Raw genomic sequence first — 18,132 nt, 5'->3', positions numbered from 1 at the left:
CCACACGGGAAACCCAAGCAGCCTGCCCAGCCCTGGCCTTCTACCACTTTTTGTTGTGGGCGGGCTGGTGTGCTCTAAAACCATTCTAATTTGCATTTTGTGTGTGTGGTGGGGTGGTGAGGAGGAAAATGACAGCCAGGAAGGGAGTGGTTGTAAGCTACTCTGGGAGGGAGCGTAGAAAAGGTTTGGGAGCTCCTCAGTCAGAGAGGGAAGGCCACTAGGTCCCCAGAGCCAACAGAGCAGACATCAGGTAGAATGCCTGTTTAGCTGGCAGGCAGGGGTTTTCCCCCTTGCTTCTCCTTGAGAGGCAGGAGAGAGGTGGTGGGCTGCGTTGGACTATCGGCTTCTCTGGTGCCAGAAGCGCCCTGCCTGACCCACCCAAGATGGAAGACAGGCCATCTCCCATAGCCTGGAGACTCAGGGAACTTCTCTGATTCACTTCCCTGGAGCACTGATTCCAGATTAAAGACAATTCTCATGTTTTAGGGGGAAACCGTCTGAGGAACAGAGTTCTCCAACACCAATCAAAGTGTTGCTCCCTTTTCCCTTACTTAGCTCTCTGACAACTGACAGCTTGCTAAGCTGAGAAACCAGCCCATCATGTGTGACCTCCCAGAGGCATTCTGGAGTCAGGGTCTTTCACCAAAGATTGCCAAATGATGGGGCTTTCAGACACTGCAGCAGGTCTTTCAAGAAGTTTTAGAGATGAGCAGGGTCTTCCACTGATCAAGCTGACTGTGACAGTCAAGTTGCCTTCAACAATCCAGAGAAGTTAACGGCTTAATTCTTGTCTGTGGTCTGCAAGACCCTGGGCCACCATGACCAGAGGGTCCCCGAGCTGCAGGAAGAAGGCTGGGAGTGGCAAAGAAGGGGAGTATGGAGAGGGGCTGGGACTGGTTCCATGGGTGAGTCTGGGGGCACAGCCCTGGCCTCTGCCCAGTTCAGGCCACTCCTTCTCGAGAGGAGGGAGTGCAGCTGGTTGGACGGAGGACAGGCTGGATATTGCTTACCTGCCATTGCCATATTTGATGCGAATGTCTCGGCTGCGGTTGAGCTCCTTGCCATCCTTGAACCAACGGTAGGAAGGCTGGGGATTACCGGCTGCTGCCTCACACTTCAGCGATTGCTTCTCACCCACTTGTCCCGTCTGGCTCTTCATCTTCTTCAACTTGGGCCGAGTGGCTGTGGGTTACAAGGCAGGTAGGTGAGCATGGTGGTGGTAGGGGCAGTGCCAAGCATGAGTAGTGGAGAGTAAGGGCCACTGTCTTTGGGCTGGAACTAGGGAAGGGAGGGGTGATCCTGAGAGCCACCCCTCCTGGTGTCATTTCCTAGTTCAATTCAATAAGCATTTACAGTGAGTCTGTGATGACATCAATGTAGTTATAACTTATGGAGAGTTTCCTTCATGCCTTGAATGGTATGAAGCTTTACATTAGCTTATGAAACCTTCACAATAACCCCATGAGCTCACAGCAACGGTTAAACCCACTTACAGATGGGGAAACGGAGGCTCAGAATGGTGAAGTCACTTCCCTAAAGGCAGATGATGGAACTGGGATTCAAACACAGATCTCCTTGACGTCAGTGCTCAGGATCTAAAATCATGGGTAACAAGCCATGGGGCTGTACTGGTGGGCTCAGCCCAATCACGGATGCAAAGCTGCAAATGCCAAGCTGAGAGGCTGTCCCCATTTTTCTTAAACACCATTCTATTTCCGCATGCCCCAGTCTCCCATGCTTCACTTCCTTGCTCCTCTCCCCACCACCAAAATACAAAACAAAACAACACACACACACACACACCCCAAAAGAGAAAGTACTCTGATCTCAGGAAGGTGAGGCTAAGCCAGTGCTCGTGCTGAGGTGTATAACAATTTCCAGTGGGATAGTCCCTTATAGGATACACAAAGCCTTCATGCAGGCTCTCGTTTGGTCCCTGACCTCTGTGAGGCAGTGTCATACTGACACTGATGGTGCAGATGAGACTCAGAGAGGTGAAGAAACTTGCCTGAAGCCACATAGCCAGGCAGCCACAGAGCTGGGACCAAAGCTCAGGTATCAAGATTTGCCACGTGTTAGGCTGATAGCAGGATGGTGTCTGATTTTGTGGTCTCATTTCTCTCTGTGAGATGGTTAAAAGCCTTCCAGTAGCAGAAGGGAGGGTCTGTTGGAACCAGGGAGTTGTCTGGGAACTGATTGGCCCTGTCTCGGCCATTGGTCCTTTCCCTAGCAGCTCAGAGCGCTGACAGTGGGCCAGAGCTGGCTCTGGAGAAAGGCAGGCAAGAGGGCCTGGCTAGAACAGGGGTCCCCTCACTGAACTTCACCCTGAGCTGCTGCATATACGCAGGGAATAGATGAGAGGGGCACAGGGCACAGAGGAAGCACAGAAAGGAAGCCTTTAAAAATGCATGACGTAGGCTTATGCAATGATTCTCGTAAAATAATTTTGTTCATTTTAGAAAATTAAAAAATATACAGGGGTGAAAAAAGAAGAAAACAAAACCATCCTTTGTCTCCATAATCATAAATAACACCTCCCCCCATTTTTAAACAAAATGGAATCAATGCCATTTGTGGATAATAATAACAATAATAGCTAACCTTTGTTAAATGCTGTCTATGTGCCAGGCTCTATGTATTCTTTCATTTAATGAAACAATGTAACCCTTTCGCCTGGGTGTTAAATATTAATAATAGCATTTCCCAAAGTGAATTCTATAAGCAGGAGTATCTGGAGAGACGAAAACAGATATTACTTGAGAAGAGGGTTCCATGGGAAAATGGGTTTGGAGAGCATGTGGTTTAAGCATAGTTAAAGAAGTATCTATCAATTTCAGTATCGTTCTCTAAGTGAGGGCCTTGAAACCTTTCTTCTTGGAACTCTTGGTAGCATTTCAAGGAAATGAAAGTTATGTGGAACAAATTCTATAACTTATATGTGTATTTATTTGTGTATACGTATATATATTTTGACAATGATTCCATTGAATATATATATATAAACATATATTTTGACAGATATTAACATGATTCAAAATTCAAGAAGTGAAAAGGAGTATATGGCTTAAAAAACAAGTCTCTCTCTAACTTCTGGCCACAACCACACAGTTGTCTTTCTAGGAGATGATCAATCTTATCGGTTCCTTTGACCTCCTTTCAGAAATATTTTATGCATATACAAATCCTCCCCCGCGGCGTATTCACACACTCAGTTTTTCTTACAGCATCATTTTTCATGGTTGCATAATGTTCCTGTATGGGTGTATCATAACTTATGTAACTGATTCCTGTGTGGAACATTTAGCATGTCCCCTCCACCTTCCCATTACAAACAACCCCAAAAGGACATCCTTGCAGCTTTATCTTTGCACACACCCCATGTGTACTGCTCTATGGGGGAGGATGGCTCTAGACTCAGGCTGTCTGGCTTTCAATCCAGACTTTGCTACTTGTTAGATCTGTGTCCAAGAATTAACTTCATTCGTCTGCGCCTCAACTTCCTCAGCTGTAAAATACAGGAGATAAATAATAGCTCTTACCTCTTGGGATGATGGCTGTGAGGATTATATGAGACAATGCATGTAGAGCCTGGCACATAGAGAGCATTTAACAAAGGTTAGCTATTATTATTATTATTCACAATTATTTCCTAAGGCGATCTTCCTAAAAGTGGAATTGCTGCGTCAGAGGGTAGGCAATCTTCCTCAGCTTTGTACATTGCCAAATTGCCCTTTGGAAAGGTTGCACCAATTTGTGCCCCCCCCAGTGAATGACAGTGCCTGTTTTTTCCACACACTCACCAACACAAGGTATTATCATGTCTTTAATCTTTGCCAATTAGCTAGGCAAAAGATAACGTCTCTTTGTTGTTTTAATTTGCATTTATTTGATTACTGATGAGGCTGAACATTTTTCATAAGTGTATTGGCCCATTGTATTTCTTCTTTTTGAATTGCCTGTTCATGCACGCAGTCTGTTTTTCTATTGAGTGCTCATCCTAGTGATTTGTAAGAGCTTTTTATAAATATTAAGGCTATTAACCTTTTGCTACAAAGTTTTTTCCCCTCAGTTACCTGCTTTTTTTATATTGCTGGTTCTTCTTCTTCTTTTTCTTTTCTTTTCTTTCTTTTTTTTTTTTTTGGCACCCAGAGATTCTATGTGCATCAATCTAACAATCTGTTGGACTTTTTGGAACTTCATTATTCTAAGTGTGACTGAAATCCTGCCTTATCCTCCTTCCCTTACCCACCTCCCTCCCTCCTGCATCTGCTCTGGAGTCCCCAGTCATTGCTTATGTTAGGTCTTAACCCTGGATGCTAATCAGAATCACATGGGAAGCTTTACAAGTCAGGTACCTGGGACATATCCTAGGCATTCTGAAGCAGAAGCTGTGAGTGTGGGTTCGGGTTGTGGGTTCTAAAGGGCTTTTCAGGTGTGTTCCTTTATTTTTGGAAATGTAACATACATTCAGGAAAGTGCATATATTATAAGTGTATAGCTCAATGACTGGTTACAAACTGAACACATATGCACAGGTGGCTTTGCGCTAAGATTGGGTTGACACCTGGTGATGATCTAACCTCTTGGTCAAGTGGTGACCTCCAACTAGTCCCTTCTCCTTTCTTATGAACTGGGGACACAACACAGAGAGCTCTTCTCAGGTGCTAAAGTTTCCCCTTACCCCACTTGGAGTGTGTTGACTTTTCTTGCAACTCAGAGACAAGGGAACTGCCTGTCTCCACCACCATGAGCCACTTCCCTCCCAACAAGATGGTGGGGGATGGCGGTGGCAGCTGGTGGGAGGAAGCAGGGGTTACTCTACTACCTTGGTTCCTGACATGAGTTCCAGTGCTATATTATGCACTGAGCCTGTGGCCACTGCTTAGTGGTGATGGTGATGGGGTAGGGGGATGTGTTACATAGAGACTGTTCCCAGAAACAGTAGGCATGGCCCTAATTCAGAGGGCCTGAGGAACTGAGAGCTCCAAAGTAATCGCCGGCCACCAATGGAAAACACAGGACCGCATTTCAGATCACAGGGAGCTCACTCCATCTAGTGAGAACCTTGTGTGACTCAGTAGCCATTTCTGGATAGTCACTCACTTCAGAACAACCCTATCTAGTTCACCTGTTCCTTATTCATTTATTCAGTTCATTCCAAATGAATTCATTCATTCATTCAACCATACCAAGAGATAAGCATCCTACCGTTAGGGAGCCTGAATTTTAGTGAGGGGGACAATAAGCAAAACATCAACAGGAAATATGAGACAGTAAAAAAAAAAAAAAAAAAAAAAAAGCAGCTGGATAAAGACCCTAAGGTGGGAATGAGCTTGATGAGTTCATGGGGCCAAAAGAGGCCTATATGGCTGGAAGATAGTAGAAGATGGGCAGGGTGTGAGGGGAGCTTGGAGAGGTAGGCAGGGCCCAGGTTGACATGGGGCTGTGCAAGCCAGGATGAGAAGTCTGGATTTGTTTTGTATATTAAAAAAAATACTTTTTATGTGCCTACTAGAAATTTTTAAATTACATATGTGGATTGCGTTATATTTCTATTGGGCAGCCCTGGTTTAAAGGATGACAAAATAAAAATAACCATACATTTGAATCATGCCATGTTCTTTACAAAGAGTTTTCTTTTATAGCTCTTAATGGTTCCTCAGAATCATCTGTGATGCTAAAAGCCATGCCTCTTGCTCTAGCAGCTGCAAGTCCTGGTCTTTGCTCACAGGCAATCCTAGTTTGCAGTGATTTGAAAGTTGAAAGCCAGGATTGGGCAAACCTTGTAGGAAAGTTCCTTGGGGTCAGGGGGCAGTGGCAGCAGCTCAGGTGGCAGGAAAGAGAAGAATGTACACCAGATGGCCTTGGAACAATGTCCTCCACCTCTGCACTCCTGGGCCTAGAGCCCTGCCAGGTTTTCTGTGGCAAAGATTGAGGTGACCTCCCCAAGATGGCCCTGGATTGGTTTTGTAGGTGTGCTGGGAAGGCATTAGAGGCTTATAAGTTGGGGGATGACCTGATCTTACTTTCTGCATGTTAAGCTCATTCTTATCCTGAGCCACCATCCTTTCTCTATGCATCCTCTAGCCATTGGATCTAGTACCAGGCCCTGGAGTCATGTGGGATAAGGCTGAGGGGCTGTTCGCATAGCAGACATTTGTGCATCCAGAGACAGCTCTAACGGGACCTCAGACATGACTGGGCTAGATCAGCCCCTCTGAGCTAGGTCTGATATTGCCTGTTTCTCTTTTACAGCCCAGGGCCCACACTACAATGCTAGCGTATGGGTATAGAGATCATCGCACCATGTCTCAAGAATGTCTTGGGGCCAGAGCTGAACCAAGCAGAGGAACAGGCTTCCTGGGATGCATGGGATCTGTCAGGGAAAGAACTGAAGCAGTTGGCAGGCATTTATCCCCCATTCAGTCGACACTCTGATCCCTACCGCTGCTCCTTCCCCACAGATGGAGGGGTAGGCAGCAAGCTGATGGACTACTTGGGCCCTTGAGTATTGAGCACCTCTCCTTTCCCCTGTTTATTGAATGCCTGCTATGAGCCAGGTTCTGTGTTTGGCCCCAGACAGAAATGATCCAGCTGTATATGGAGTAACCACCCCCTACTCCCCAAAGAGTTTAGCTTGTCCCCTTCTGTTGTTGTTTTGTTACATAAGAAATTTTTGTTGTGAAAAAATTACACAAGTAAGGAAAAAGAAAACCACATTTAAATCAATTCAATTACCAACAGAGAGAAAGCCACTGTAGGCATTTTCAAATGTCTCCCAAAAGATTTTTCTCTCCAAACTGCTTTATATCCCACTTTTCTCAGTCAATATACATTCAAAACATTTTTCCAAGTCTAGAATCATTTCAATAGCTGCATAATATTTCATTGTTCAGATGAGCGTATTAGGTTGTCTCCAGTGTTCTGCTAATAATAACGATATTGCAATGAATTTCTCCATAAATTCAGCTTTGTGGCTGAAGGGAGGAGCAGCAGTCCTGGGGGTTCATGCATATTTTCTCATGCAGAAAGGGGACCCTCAAAGGTCCAGCACACGGAAGAGTGGACAGATGAGAGGCATCCAGCAAAAGCAAGAGGAAGTTCTGTGTGCACAAGAAGGGGGAGAAAGTTCCCAGCATTCTGCACCCATGGCCATTACTGACACCCTGATCCCTGCAGCACCTCCTTCCCCAGAGATGAAAGGGACAGGTGGCAAGCTGATGGCTGATGCAGGTTTTTGGGTATTGGGCAGCTCTTCCTTCCTCTAAGATTTCCTCCTCAGACCAAGCACCCTCTGCTGAGCTCCCATACTCCTTGGGTTTTGGGGGAAGCCCAGAGGCTACTTCATCCAGTTCTCTTCCTCCTGGGACAAGGGTTCACTGGAGTTGAGGTGTGGGGATGTGGGGAGGTCTCCCTTGGCAGCTTTATAAGAACAAGAAGAAGCTCTCTCAAGGATGGCCCAGGCCTCCACAAAAAGATTTTCCTCCAGGACGGGCTCCGTAAAACTTTAGGACACCTCCCCATGGTTGCCATGAGTTGGGCCACAGGGTATCCGGTGGCTTCTGCTTCCTATCTCCTGGTGCCAAGCCAGGACTTCTGGCCTGTATCTGTTTGACAGGCTATCCCCAGAAAGCTCCTCATTAAAGATAGCGACAACAGCAGCGACAACCAGGACTGCTCCCTTCCCACATCCCAGCCCCGAGGCCAGGGGGTGCCGCTGCTGCCAGCAGCTTAACCTCATTCCTCTCGGCAGTGGGCGGTGGGTGCGGAGCCTACCCAGATCTGAGAGCAAGACAGACGCTCAGGACATGGCTGGGCAACCCAGCCAGGGAGGACCTGGCTCTGCCTCCCTCCCGGCACCCAGCAGGCAGGGGCAGCAGGCTGTTAAAAGGGTTAATGATCCTCACCTCATGACTAAGGCTGAGCAGTTCCCTTTGCAGGGCAACACCTGGAGACAATGTGGCCAGCCTGCCTGGCATCAAAGTTTCCCACTGTCCTGCTGCTGGCCAGCTGCGGGCCAGCCCCCTTCCCACCCCTGTCCCACCCACAAAGTGACTGCAACCTATTGGAGGTTAATTACAGACTCCAAGTTCAAATGAGAAAGAAAAAAAAAAAAACCCACTCAACTAAAAACACAGCTGGTTTAAGTGGGCACAGATGGCCTAGGCAGCCAGGCATCCTACCCATGGCCTGCAGAAGAGCCATTTCACACTCACAGGACAGACTCCCAAAGGGAGTGTACGCCCAGCTGGGCTGCTTGGCTTTCCCTGAGCCACATTTCCCTCAGCCACCTAGGCCCAGCCCAACACCTGGGCTTGCTTTGCCCTCTTCTTATATCCATCCAACAAATACCCACATGCAACAGTCCCTATGATGTACGAGGCACTTACCAGTAACCAGGGATTTGGTGCCAAATAAGACATGGCCCTGGCGTCGGGTTGGTCTCTGCCTCCTGTTTAGGGCTCCCACAAAGGCTGATCCTCAAAGATGACCACCTTCCCTGCACCAGTGAAAACCAGCCTAGACCTGATGGGCTTTCAGCTCAGCAGCCCAGGTGCCTGGCACCTCAGCTGCAAGCTGGAGAAGAGGGGCCAGGCCAGCTGGGATGAGAACTGAAGAGGGGAGGCAGACGCTGCACCAGGAGGGCAGGTAAAGAAGAAGGGGAAGGGAGGAGGAGGAGACAAACTTGGCAGCACCAAGACCAACAGAAATGATTCCTGCCTTAAAGCTTCACCTGCCCATCCAGAAGCATCCATCCACTGACACCCAACCTGCAATGTGAGGGCAGGTATGCACAGGCCCAGGCCTGACCACCAGGGACAACACTATTCCCACCCACAGCCCCCTCTGCCAGGAGCCAAGCATCCTGAGAGAAACACTGGCCTCCTCAGGGCTCTGCAAGGCCAGGGAGAGATGCCTCATCCCCAGAGTCATGCAAGTCCACACCGCAGTGCTCCACCCATTGCAGGGCTGGGATACAGGCACATGAGTAGCAGAGATGGGGGATGAGGGGGTTGTCACCTGTGTCTGGGAGAGATGGCACAGGTTCACAGAGCAGGGCAACAGTTGCTGGGGTAGGCATAGGGATACTCAGTACAGATGCCTCAGTCTCCCTGTGTTCTTAGCAGTGCTTGCGGCACATGCCGTAGACACCTAGAGCTGGCACGGATGAGGCACAGAGGAAGCAGGGCAGGAACAGGGGAAAGAGAGGCAGCTGAGGACACAGCAATTCAGGTCTTTGTCCCAGTCTCCCAGTTTCTCAACTGTCTGCCCTTAGATAAGTAGTTTAGCCTCTCTGGGCCTCAGTTGACTCATTTATAAACCACACTCTGTCTATTTTAGAGGAATGGAGCAAGAGAAAGCTCTCTATGGAGGGATGGAAGGCCTCTGACCACTATCACCTCTTCAGCTGCTGAGGGTAGAGGTCGGGGACAAAGCAGAGATGGCAGTTCTGGAAAACTGTTACCATTTACCCAAACTCTGTTTAATCTCCCTACTGGGGAAAGCTGGGCTCTGGGCCAAAGTCTTGGGCCCTGGCCCAGGAGAACCTTCTGTGGAAAGGGTCTGCTGTGGGTGGACTAGGCCATCTCTTGCTCAGGGAATTCAGAAAGGGTCAAGAAGGGGATCCCAGAGCCTCATCCTCTTTGGGGTGGGCCTGTGCTTCCTGCCTCCTTGGCCTGGCTGGAGAAAGTTGTTTCTGAAGCTCTGAGTCTTGGGGAAATGTAGCAGGGGTTGGGGAAAAGGGGAGGCACCCTGTACATGCAGAAAAGACTGGCTTCTCAAACTGGGATACATGCAAAGCCATAGGATGATCTCAGGGCCTCTTTCTGAGGGTCTGCCAAGCTTATTAATAAGGAAAAGCAGCACCTTTGTATCAGAACAAACAGACATATGGTGGAGAAGAGTGTTAAGTTCATGTGGATTTTTAAGATAAAATAAACGTATAAGGTTTTGAAGAAATGCTGGGTTTCAGGAGAAAGGTCTTAGCAGGCCTGATGCAGAGCAGGAACAGGCTCATGTGCTCACCATGGGTGCAGGGTGCCCAGGCTGCCAGAGGCCCTGTCTCTTTCCTTCAAATTCAACTGCAAGCATGAAAGTCCCAGCTTAGGCACCCTGGGAGCTTGGGAGGACAGAAATGTGGTCCTTGTGGGTCCAGGCTAGTGAGGGCAAGGGGACTGGAAAGAACTCACCCCAAAATGAACACCTTCCTCCCTGGGTATTTAGTCATTAGGTTAAATATAACATGCAGAAAACCAGTTTCTCCATCTTCTCTTCCAAGATTGCTCCTTCTCCTGGATTCCCTCTTTCAGTCACTTTATCTGTGACAACCCTGTGTCTCTCTTGACTTTCCCCAAAGGCTGAGTCCATTTGGCTTCTATCATGCCTCTTATCCTCATAACTCCCCATCATCTGCCAGGCCCTGGCTCAGGTCATACTGCTCCCCAGCCCCCCAGTACCATGACATGAACAGTGTACACTTGGCAGTTCCACCTCAATGTGCCTCACGGCCATTCAGAAACCTTCCTTGGCTCTGTGATGTCTGTAGAGAAAGGCCGCCCACCTTCCTTACCTGGTAGCCAGGGCCCTCAGGGGATGTTTGCTGGGTCAGTGAATGGGCTTCCTTCCCAAACTTGCCTCTCTACATTCCCCTACCACTTCCCTTCAGGAATCGTATATTCCAGGCAAACCAAATCACTGGTTGCTCCCCAAACATGCCCATGCCTATTCTGCCCTGCCTCCATGCCCTCTGCTCCTGCTTCCCCTAAATGCCATCCTTCACACAGGAAGCCGAGTTGAGAGGGTCAGACATGCAGGCTGTGGGGTCAGACGGATGCCACTGGGCATTCTGGCTCTGCCCAGCACTTGTATAACTAGGCAAGTTACTTAAACTCTCTGAGCCTTCATTTCCTTGTCTGTGAAACAGGGACAATCTCATCCACTTTTAAGATTGTGGAGAGAATTAAATGAGGGTAATGTATGTCAAGAAGTTCGCACAGTGCCTGAAACAGAGATAACTTAATAACCGGCAGCTCTTATTAATCTAAATCCCTCAAGATCTCAGATGCCTCCACCTTCACTAATCCACCCAGCTAGAAGCAGTCTTTGCCTCACAGACTTCCTGACCCTTTCACACGCTCTTCTCGGGGCTTCTCACCTTGGAGAAAATCAGGTTCTTATCTTTCTAGACTGTGAGGAGCTGGTGGGGGTATGTGCTGCAGAATCGCCGTGTTTCCTGGTGTCTGCCACTGGGTAGGTGTTCACTGATCACAGGCCAAGAAAATGAATTAATGATGTAAGGCTGGACTGTGACTGATGGGTGCCTCAGAGCAGCCCAGATCAAGACTGCTGTGAGCACTCGCTGGAGGGTGGGGTCCGTTGACAGGTAATCCCAGAGCCCTTTCCCACCCAACACTCCTCCCCAACTCATCCGTCTCCCTCCCCATCAGCTCAAACAGGCATCTGCCCTAGAATGGCAGAGCAGATAATGAAGTTGGGGCCCTGACTGAAAGACGACTCTTGATCAGCCTACCATTGCCCAACCATTAAGGGGCTCCAGTCTGGGCAGGAAGCTCAACTGGGGCAGCCTCCTTCCATGAGACTGACCCTCTTCAAACAGGAGTGGCCAGCTAGGTCTCCACATACAGGGGTGAAATAGCTTGAGAATCTCCTTATTCATGTGTTCGTTCAAGAATGGATTGAGCACTGAGCACATTTCGAGTGCTGAGGGTCAAGTTGATGTGGCCTTGGCCCTGGCAGAGATTCTAGCTGAGCAATGTGCTCCTCACCCTGGGGACCAGGAAGGCCCTGTGGAGGAAACAAAGTCTATGCTGGGCCTGAAGGATGAGCAAGAGTTGGCTAAGAGAGAACATGTGCCAAGCAAAGTGAACAGCAGGTTCACAGGAACAAGGCCGGAAGGAACCACGATGTACTCACGGAACTGAGAGGAATCCATCTGCACCGCAGGCGTGAGTGGTGAGACCCAGGCTGCAGTGGCTGGTTGAGGGGAGCAGGCTGCTGCCCTCATTCTTGCCCTATAGGGCCAAGTCCTTTGCCTTGGTGTGTGGACTTCCCTCTCTGGGCCTCAGTTTCTCCATCTTTACAGTGAAGGGAGTGAACTATGAGTTCAGACCCAGACCTCACTTGACTGCACCAGAAGTCACAGCCCGTTTGCCAGGTCCAACCCCCCAGAATCCTCCCAAAGTGTTTGCAGCTGGCAAGCTATCCCGAGGCAAAGCCTGTGGCCTCCTCTACCCACCCATCACCACATGCACATTCTGACGGTTCAGCTGGGGCTACTGCAGGAGCTCCTGACTGTGCCCTCCCTTTTCCCATCCTTTCACAAAGAGCTATGTGGCTATGATGCCTAAAGAGCAGCTTGGACTAGGTCACCCTCCTGCTCAGAACCCTTCATTCCCTGCTGATTAAGATAAGTCCAAACTCACTAGCCTGGCAGTCAGAAAATCCACTGTTTGGCAGCATACCTTCTGGATTGTGCCTTATTTCCCCAAATATCCTGTTTCCAAGCCTCCACACCTGCTTAAGTGACTTCTTCAATCTGGGCACCTAGCCCCTTTGCCAAAGTCCTTCTCATGCTCCAAAGTCTGCCTCAACCCCATATCCTCCTCCACGAAGCCTCCTCAGATTCCTCTGGTTAGAGTTAGTCTCTTCTATCTGTTCTGGGTCATCTCTTGCCAGGGTCAGCCTTGTAGTTGGAATTAGGTCTGTTCATGTCTATCTTGTCCTGCCAGGTGACAGGATCTCAGCCAGCACTGCAGACCCCAAGCCTCATGCCTGACACTGAGGAGCTGAGTTAACACCTATGGAACTGACAGGCCCTCTACAGGGCTCTGCTCCAGGAGGCTGGGCCACCCAGCTCAATCAGTGGTTCTTAAACATGAGCATGCATCATAATAAATGGTGGGTGGGAGGGGGGCTTGCTAAAATGCACATTACTGGCCCCCATCCCCATAGTTACTGATTCAGTAGGTCAGGGGTAGGTCCCAAGAAATTGTACTTCTAACAAGTCCCGAGTTTGTGCTTTAAATCAGTTTCCCAATAATTTAAGTGTTCATCTTTTGCATAAGGGGCTCCATAGGACCAGATATCTATCCATTCTGATGCTAGATCTAGCTGGACTTTAGACCTCTAGCTTGGTTTCTGGCTAGGCCATTTGACCATAATAAACCACTATCTTCTCAGGAGCTCCTGCCTATTTGTGCAGCCTCAAGGCCTCAGTGCTACCCTCCCGTGTCAGTGTTCATGGTTCCTGTTCACACCTTCCTGCCACAGTAACACTGCAAGCTCCTTGTGAGGGCAGGGACTCAACCCACTTATCTTTGTATCCTCTAAACCCCACCCAAGAGCCCAGGAAGTAGATATCTGACCAGTTGATCTGATGGGGAGGGCCTGCTCCCAGTGGACCAATAGAGATCCTCTGTCTCTCCCTGGTTTTTGTTGAGGGGCATGGAAGAGCCCAGAGCCAGGTGGACTGTGCATGACTGAGGCAGGGCAGGGGGCAGACTTGAACTTAAGATCTCATCCTGCCACTAATTCATGGTTAATCACGGGACTTTCTCTGCCTCGGTTTTCTCATCTGTAAAGTGAGGATGATAAAACAATACCTATACTTTATAGTATCAGTACTGGCCTGTAGTAAGTCCTTAGTAAATGAGAGCTGCCTCCCTGTCTCCCATGCAAGTTGGTCATGGACATGTTTCTACTTCTAAGAAGTCCCTTTTCTTTCCCTGGTAAGTTCCTATTCACCATCCAGGCTAGGATCCTAGGAGAACAAGTTATTCCCCCCCTCACCAGATGTTGCACATTTATCTCTGGTCTTACCCTCAGTTCTGATCATAGGTAGTTGTATAAGGATCTGTCTCTCTGAGCTTCCTGAAGGCAGGGCCTGTTGTCTATTCACATAATAGAAGCTCAGTTAATGCTTGCAGAATTGAATACACAAAGATGAGTGAACGTACATGTAGTTTATGCAGTTTATGTAGCTACCCTGTGGCCAGAGCCTGGAAGTCTTGATGAGAGGATGGCTAGGCTGGAGGAAGACTGGGAAAATGGGCCACTACTTGCTTCCCACCAAGTTACAAAGGGTGTGCTACTGGCTCAGAAATGGTGGGAAAACACAATGAGAACATGGCTCCAATGGGGCCCAGGTCTCATGCTTTGGCAATGCTTTGCCAGGGGTTTTTGTTTTGTTTTGTTTTGTTTTTTCCTAAGCCCCTCTTCCATATAGTAACAGTCCCTCAGGCCAGCCTGGTGGGCTAGAGAACAGAGGAGGGCTAGTGGAGTAAGTGGCGCTGACCAGGCATGGGTAGCAACTGGGAAACCAACCCCAAGGCCAGGGCTAGGGCCTGCCCAGGCTGGGCCAGCACCTTTTCCTCCATGTATCTTCATTTTGGTACTGCCCTAATGTCAGAGCTTCCCTGACTTGGCCCTGAAGCTCCCAGCACCAAGGGGAAGAAGGCAGCACCAGGCAGCACTTTGGGATTCCTGCAAAAATCTGACTCCAAGGGACTTTGCTTCCAAAAAGCTGCTGCTTCTTCCTCCAGCAACTCAATGAGCCCACACAGGCCAGAGGGCCTAGGTCTCCACCTAGGAGAAGGAATGGCCCAGCTCATACTCTTTTAAGGGGGACTATCCCCTCTGTTTGCAACCTAAAGCCAGTAGTCCAATTTTACTTCTATCCCAGACCTACTGGCCATCCGATTCCCCCAACCCAGGTGACTCACTGCCCTACCCCAGCTGTACCGCTGTGCCAATCTGGAAAGACTAGAGCTCTCGGTCCCCTCTTCACCCCTGCCAAATGCCTGGGACCGGGGATAAAGACTGATGAGTCCTGGTCTGTAAATTGCTTTGAGCTCTCAGGATGAAAGACTGTCGGGAAGTACAAAGTTACTCTCTGCTTGTTGTTATTGTTTGTAATGAACCTCGAGGCCAGAGCAGAGCATGAGGCATAGGCTGAGCTCCAGAGTGGCAGGAGGACAGCTCAAGGTGCCTGGCTCAGCAGGGTCAGCCAGGGGCCAAGACCAGAGGTGGAGGCTGCCAGAAGCAACCCCCAGATGTGGCTCCGACACATGCACATGAGCATATCCCACCTCTGACCTGGTCCTGGACAGCCTAAAGAAGGGAGTTTGCTTTAGAAGTCAGGGCAGCATCTTTATCAGAGGCAGGAGATAGCAAAGATGGGAAAGAAAGGCTTTGAAAAGATTTATCTGTGTCCAGGGAATTGAAATGAGATGTGTCCAGAGCCCTCAGCTAGTGATGCTAATCTACCTTCACACTCCAGGACACTCTGGTGAAGACCAAAGCCTGCTCCATGTCTGCCTGTGGGCAGCTTCAGACTCTCAGTTCACAGGGACCTCCAGCAGAGGAGACTTTTTTTAAATGAAATCCTGACCAACTGGGGCACACAGAAAAGGCTGGTAACTTAGAATCCCCTTCCAAAGTCATTCTTTAAAACAACGTAGCAACTACAGGGATTCTGATTTTCTTTAAGGCCAATTTTCCCCACTCCTCCAACCTCACGGCTCTCCTCTAGGGGTTCTCAGAGATGCTGGGTATGCAGGCTTAGGCTCTGCCCTTCTCATGTAGAAGGTGAGGGCTGAGAGTAGACTGCATATCCAGAGACCCACAGAAAGGGAGGACAGTGTCTGAGGTCACACAAAGGTCCAACAGGGATGAACCCCAGATGCCTGGCTTCCCGCTGTGCCATTCCACTATACCATGAGTGGGCTTATTACCCAACACCCCCAGCACTGCTGCCAAGGCTGGCAAGGCTATGAGCTGGGGAGAAGGGGAAATGGGGCATGGGGGGACCCAGTTCCCAGTTAGGGATACCAAGCCTCAGACCCACAAACTCTCAGTGAGTCATGGAGCAGAGCTCACACCTGCAGTTCAGCCCCACCCAGCACTCCTGCATTGAGGCAGGGGAAAAGCCCATTTCCCTACACTGGCCTGGGTTTGTGTGGAAAGAGGTACCTCTTCCTGCTATTTGCTAAGGAGTTGTTGGAGGGTGCTGAGTGTGTGGTCAAGGACCGGGGGAGCCCATTAATTAGTGTCCCCTTCTCTCTCCCCTCCTTTCTCCCTCTCACTTTCCAGATTCCCACCCCACATCTAAGCTGAAGGTTTTAGTGAATTACTTGCTCATACTTTCCACGTGCATTTCCCTGGCACTAGTGATTCCCACCAACTGAAGCCACCGAGTGCTCGCTACCAGCTCAGCTCCTGCATCCTTGACATTGAGAGGGTGCTCTTACTTAGCTAGCCTTCCAAAATGCCCAAGGTAGGATGTGTATGTAGGGGGAATGGGAGTGGGGTGGGTAATGGAGGTGGCTCACTGAACCAAATCCATAAATTTTCAATCATAAAAAGAGGCATCCTGCATTCTTTCAGATCTCAGTTTGGGAGCTCATCCCACACTGCAGGAGCCCAGCTTGAGCTGACCCACAGGCTCCTCATAGCAGACCACCTGTCCTTAGGAAGAGCTATAAGACACACTTGTCCGGCAGAAATGTTCTCCTTTCTTAAAAAGGAGAACACAGTTCTGGCCTTTAAGTTTCCTTAGCTGCTTCTCTCTACCCTGCTGAAAATAGTGTTTGACGCCTAGACTCTTCCCAATAGAGACCTCAGAGCCTTGCTACCCCTTCCCTATCATTGCACAGAAATTCAGGAAAGGAAAGGGATTTGGCCAAATTCTCAAGCACCATCGAAGCCTCCCAGCTTCCAGCCAAACGCTCTTTTGAAGGCATTTTTATGTTGCCGATCTGGTGGGCACTCCAGTGAGGGGATAGAGACCCAGCAAGATAAGCACCTTTGTCCTGAGAATGCTACTTTGAAGCCCAGTCTTATCTCTGGAACGTACTTTGTTACTTTAACTTCAGTAAGCCTCTGTTACTCCCTCTGTAACATGGAGATAGGACCACCTGCTCCCAGGATTGTTATGAGGATTAAATGGAGATAAAGCATTTGAACATGGCTTGCCTGTGACTCGTACAAAACACATAAAATTAGCACAAAATTAACAAAACGCTTGCCTGAAGAAAAGAACCAAGAATCCAGGGTTTCCCCAATTGGGCCCCAGTGCAAGCCTGGTTCTACGGAGAGGATGTGCATGTCCCGGGCCGCCTCTGAGAAGACCGAGACCAGTGCACTCCTCTTTGACTCTGCAGCTGCCCAGGGAGGGCACGAAAGTGGGTCGAAAATCATGGCTCTGCTCCTCCAGGCAGGGACAGAACCCAAGGGCCCAAGGGAGTCACTCCCGAAGACCAGAGAGGGACAATTGCCCAATGTCTGGTCCAGTACCGAGGGAACTGTCACAGAAGCAGCGGCTCCCCTTCTCTCTGGGGTTCGCGAGAGGGGCAGGGCATCCCCTCCGAGTCCCCGGAGTTGGCGGGCGCTGTTGCCCACGCTCCAATGGCCGAGCAGAACGGAGGGAGGTGTGGCACATGGGTAGGGGCAAGCCCTAGGGCTCGGATCCCTCCGAGGAAGGGAAGGCAGTGACAGCTCCCGGAGCGCTCGGCGGCCAGGCCGGGCCCAGCGTCTGCTCAGCTGCCGCCTTTCTGTCGGTACCCGCGGCTCCATCCCCGCTTGCTCAGGGCTACTAGCCTGCAGGCCGGTACCAGCGTGCAGCGCTTCTTGCCCGCCCCGGCATGGGGACGCAGCCGCCGGGGGAGAGGCTCCCACAGCCACTGTCGGGCTCCTGGCACGCAGCCCCTTGCCCTCCCTGCCGCGACGACCCGCTCGCACGCAGGCACGCGCGCCCTCGATGCCTGTCACCGCGGCGGCAGCTAGCGCAGCCCAGACTCACCCGCGCGGCGCTGGGGGCGGGTGAGCGGGCGGCAGGTTTCTCCCAGGGAAACCGGGTTTCTGGGCGCGCGGAGGTGCCCTACCTTTCTCCCCGGGATCGGGCTCCCTCTCCCGCTTCCTCCCCTCTCGGTGCTTCTTGCCGCGGCCGCGGCCCCTCCTCCTGGACTCCGACATTCTGCACGGGGTCCCAGGCGGTGGGACGGCCTCAGCTCTCCGCTGCCGCGCTGCGCCCCCGCCGCCTGCAGCCTCAGTGCCCGAGCGCGGCGCCTTTCTTATAGGCGGTCACACCCTCCGGGGGAGGGGAGCAGCGAGCCT

The 18,132-nt window shown here is 50.2% G+C and overlaps 1 protein-coding gene across 6 annotated transcripts in view; it reads right to left on the bottom strand.

Moving 5' to 3' along the window:
• NRG2 (neuregulin 2) overlaps nucleotides 1-18,132 on the bottom strand; it is a 196,062-nt gene that overhangs the window by 39,548 nt on the left and 138,382 nt on the right. For 5 of the 6 annotated variants that reach the window (XM_055286003.2, XM_055286005.2, XM_055286004.2 and 2 more), the window contains exon 2: nucleotides 1,011-1,182. In XM_055286003.2, the coding sequence (XP_055141978.1) occupies nucleotides 1,011-1,182 (172 nt within the window). Of the gene's footprint in view, nucleotides 1-1,010; nucleotides 1,183-17,900; nucleotides 18,066-18,132 lie in introns of those variants that run through there. The other variant, XM_055286009.2, reaches the window with a different exon arrangement.

Source organism: Symphalangus syndactylus, chromosome 7 (genome assembly GCF_028878055.3).
Source record: "Symphalangus syndactylus isolate Jambi chromosome 7, NHGRI_mSymSyn1-v2.1_pri, whole genome shotgun sequence".
In the NCBI taxonomy this organism is placed as follows: Eukaryota; Metazoa; Chordata; class Mammalia; order Primates; family Hylobatidae; genus Symphalangus; species Symphalangus syndactylus.
This window is presented reverse-complemented; position numbering and strand designations above follow the sequence as displayed.